Source organism: Limulus polyphemus, unplaced genomic scaffold, assembly GCF_000517525.1.
Source record: "Limulus polyphemus unplaced genomic scaffold, Limulus_polyphemus-2.1.2 Scaffold10513, whole genome shotgun sequence".
Taxonomy (NCBI): Eukaryota; Metazoa; Arthropoda; class Merostomata; order Xiphosura; family Limulidae; genus Limulus; species Limulus polyphemus.
Window position 1 is genome coordinate 17,533 of NW_013676123.1, and position 3,208 is coordinate 20,740.

The following is a 3,208-nucleotide window of genomic DNA, read 5'->3' on the forward strand; positions in this document are numbered from 1 at the left end:
AATGTGTTCCATCTTTACACCTGGTGTAACCTAAAAGGCTCCTTTCATCAGTGTTTCATCTTTACACCTGGTGTAACCTAAAAGGCTCCTTTCATCAGTGTTTCATCTTTACACCTGGTGTAACCTAAAAGGCTGCTTTCATCAATGGTGTACACCATGTATCTTGATAAACAGTGAGTATTTTTCTAAGTCTTTGCTAATTTTATCTTGTTCAGAACTAATTTTAATGAACAAGAGTCTGAAGTAAAGTTGGTTTAGTGCTGAGATCCATAGGCCTAATTGTGTTCAGTTTCATGCTTTTTGTGTGGTTTAGTAATACTTATAATGTAGCAACAGAGTGGATGTTCCCACACCTCCTCAGTAAAGAAATAATTTCCAGTCAGAAATACCAGCTGTTCTGTAATATTTAATGTTTTCATGGATAAATACTATACTTTCAGTCAGTTACGTGTTACTTTATCTAAATTGTGTTACGTCATGCCTTGAAATTCTGATACATTACTGTAGTTGGGAAATATGGTGGACATTTTGAACTTGAAAAATGCATGTAATGCTCCATTGGGCATTTGTAATGGTTAATGATTTTGATTTGTAGCAAGTCATTCGGTTTCCTGTGTAGATGTACTATTTAAGTCGAGTTCTATATAACTGATGCAATGACAGACGTTAATGATGAATGAAACAAATACTGTGCTGATAGGGTGAGGTATTGACTCTGTACCCATGAGGTTGTGGTCTCTTAAGGTTCATCACTTCTGCCTTACACATATCACAATTGTTTACGACCTCAGTTACTGTGAGACAACATGGGCCATTTGTTATTCAAAAACTGAAAGTCTATGTTTTTCAACATTTGTGTTTTATGTTTTTTCATCACTGTTATTAGCAAGTGTCAGTATCTGCATGTAATGTAGACGTGTTTGGTGTATGTATACTTCTATCTCTCGGGTCTACAAGGTCGTTGTTGTTGTGTAATAGCAAGTGTCAGTATCTGCATATAATGTAGACGTGTTTGGTGTATGTATACTTCTATCTCTCGGGTCTACAAGGTCGTTGTTGTTGTGTAATAGCAAGTGTCAGTATCTGCATATAATACAGACGTGTTTGGTGTATGTATACTTCTATCTCTCGGTCTACAAGGTTGTTGTTGTTGTGTAAGAAGACAGGTTCTAGTCAGTAGACACAAAACTTTAGCCCATCATATATGATTTACAAAATAGTATTTAAAATCAGTATTTTGACATGGGAAAGCAATCTTGTAACTTACATGAATGCTCACACAAAAGACTGAGGCCTGTTGACATACACACAATGAGAATTCAGTTAACTGTTTATACTACTAGTGTGTCTATCTGGTGACAGAAGATATTGTGCTCAGAAAATCACATTAATTTGTGTGTGTGTGTGTTAAATATATTTTAATAATGATCATCAGATTTCCAGAATGTATTGATAAACTGTTGATGTGTTACACGCATTTAGTGATTAACACTAAACCGTAAGAACAGTTTATTTACGTATTACCAGATTGATTTTTAATTCTCACCAGCTCTGTTTTCTGTATAGTACTTTATTTGAGTCCTAGTCAAGTTTACCTGTAACTATATTTACAGGACTCGTGAGTGAGATTAAATTAAGTGTGAAAGAAATATATAACAAGAAGGATAAATATTCTTCACAAACATTTTTTTTTCATACCTCCACTGAAAGCTCCTAAAACATTTCACCTGTCGACAATGGTGCCACAGCATTTTTTGCAGTAAAACCTCCACTCAAGGCTCCTAAAACATTTCACCTGTCGACAATGGTGCCACAGCATTTTTTGCAGTAAAACCTCCACTCAAGGCTCCTAAAACATTTCACCTGTCGACAGTGGTACCACATTTTTTGCAGTAAAACCTCCACTCAAGGCTCCTGAAACATTTAACCTCTCAAAAATGGTACCACAACATGTTTTGCAGTAAAACTCAGTAGTCAATATACAGTTTCTTTTGTTTATTATTTTTTCCCTTTTTTGTAGTTCTTTTCATTCATTTTTCTTCCCAGTTTTTAATCTTTTTCTATGACCTAATTTTCAAAATTTTCCTGTACTTTTTGGACCCATATTTGGAAGAATACTTACCACCCTACAATTTAATAAGTTGTACACTTGACAGCAGCGGCTGTGAGTATTGTACGTCTGTTCTGGTTTCTTCTTTTCTTGTGTGTACATCGGTTCTGGTTTCTTCTTTTCTTGTGTGTGTGTGTTGTAGAAATGGGAAATGTTTTTTTGTAGGTTTTGTTTAGCGATGTAATTTTGGTAAAATGTTTAACAGACATATTCAGTTATTGACTAGGAATCCGTTGTAGTTCAGATGCTGAGCCACGAGAACTGATAAGGGCAGCATGGTGAAACCTCTTCATGTTGTACAAGAACCACTACTACTAGTTAAGAAACACTATCTTTGGTTTAGGTTATTGCATAAAAACATGTTAAATAGAAGGGCAAAAAGATAACCATTGTAACACAGTGTTTAGGTGTTTGATGGATTAGTATTGTCACTGTGTAAATTAAATGTATTATTTTGTGTTTATACAATAGAACACTGCATGTCCAGTCAACAGTGTAACCAAGTTTTTTGAAGTGTATATAAATGTTGAGCCACAGTTGTTGCATTTCTAGTGTTATATATGTAAACATTCTTATCTTTTATTCATCTGATTATACTTATGAACACATCTTTACCAGATCAGCAGAATAGAATACATCCATAGCAAGAACTTCATTCATAGAGACATCAAGCCAGACAACTTCTTGATGGGTTTGGGTAAGAAAGGAAACCTGGTGTATATTATCGACTTTGGCTTAGCCAAGAAGTACAGGGACTCTCGTACCCACCAGCACATACCTTACAAGGAGAACAAAAATCTTACGGGGACAGCTCGATACGCCAGCATCAACACCCACCTAGGGATAGGTAAGGTAGTACAAGTTTGATAGCTGTGGTGTTGGCATGTAGTAACTTCTTAAACAGTTCCAGCATCAACACCCACCTAGGGATAGGTAAGGTAGTACAAGTTTGATAGCTGTGGTGTTGGCATGTAGTAACTTCTTAAACAGTTCCAGCATCAACACCCACCTAGGGATAGGTAAGGTAGTACAAGTTTGATAGCTGTGGTGTTGGCATGTAGTAACTTCTTAAATAAAAACAACTTAAACAGTTCCAGC

At 35.8% G+C, this 3,208-nt stretch overlaps 1 protein-coding gene across 1 annotated transcript in view; it reads left to right on the forward strand.

Moving 5' to 3' along the window:
- The window catches only part of LOC106476416 (casein kinase I), an 8,660-nt gene extending 5,500 nt beyond the window's left edge, over nt 1-3,160 (forward strand). The window contains exon 5 of the mRNA XM_013937077.2: nt 2,729-3,160. Within this exon, the coding sequence (XP_013792531.2) occupies nt 2,729-2,977 (249 nt within the window). The 3' untranslated portion in view covers nt 2,978-3,160. The remainder of the gene's footprint in view (nt 1-2,728) is intronic.
- The last annotated feature ends 48 nt before the right edge of the window (nt 3,161-3,208 follow it).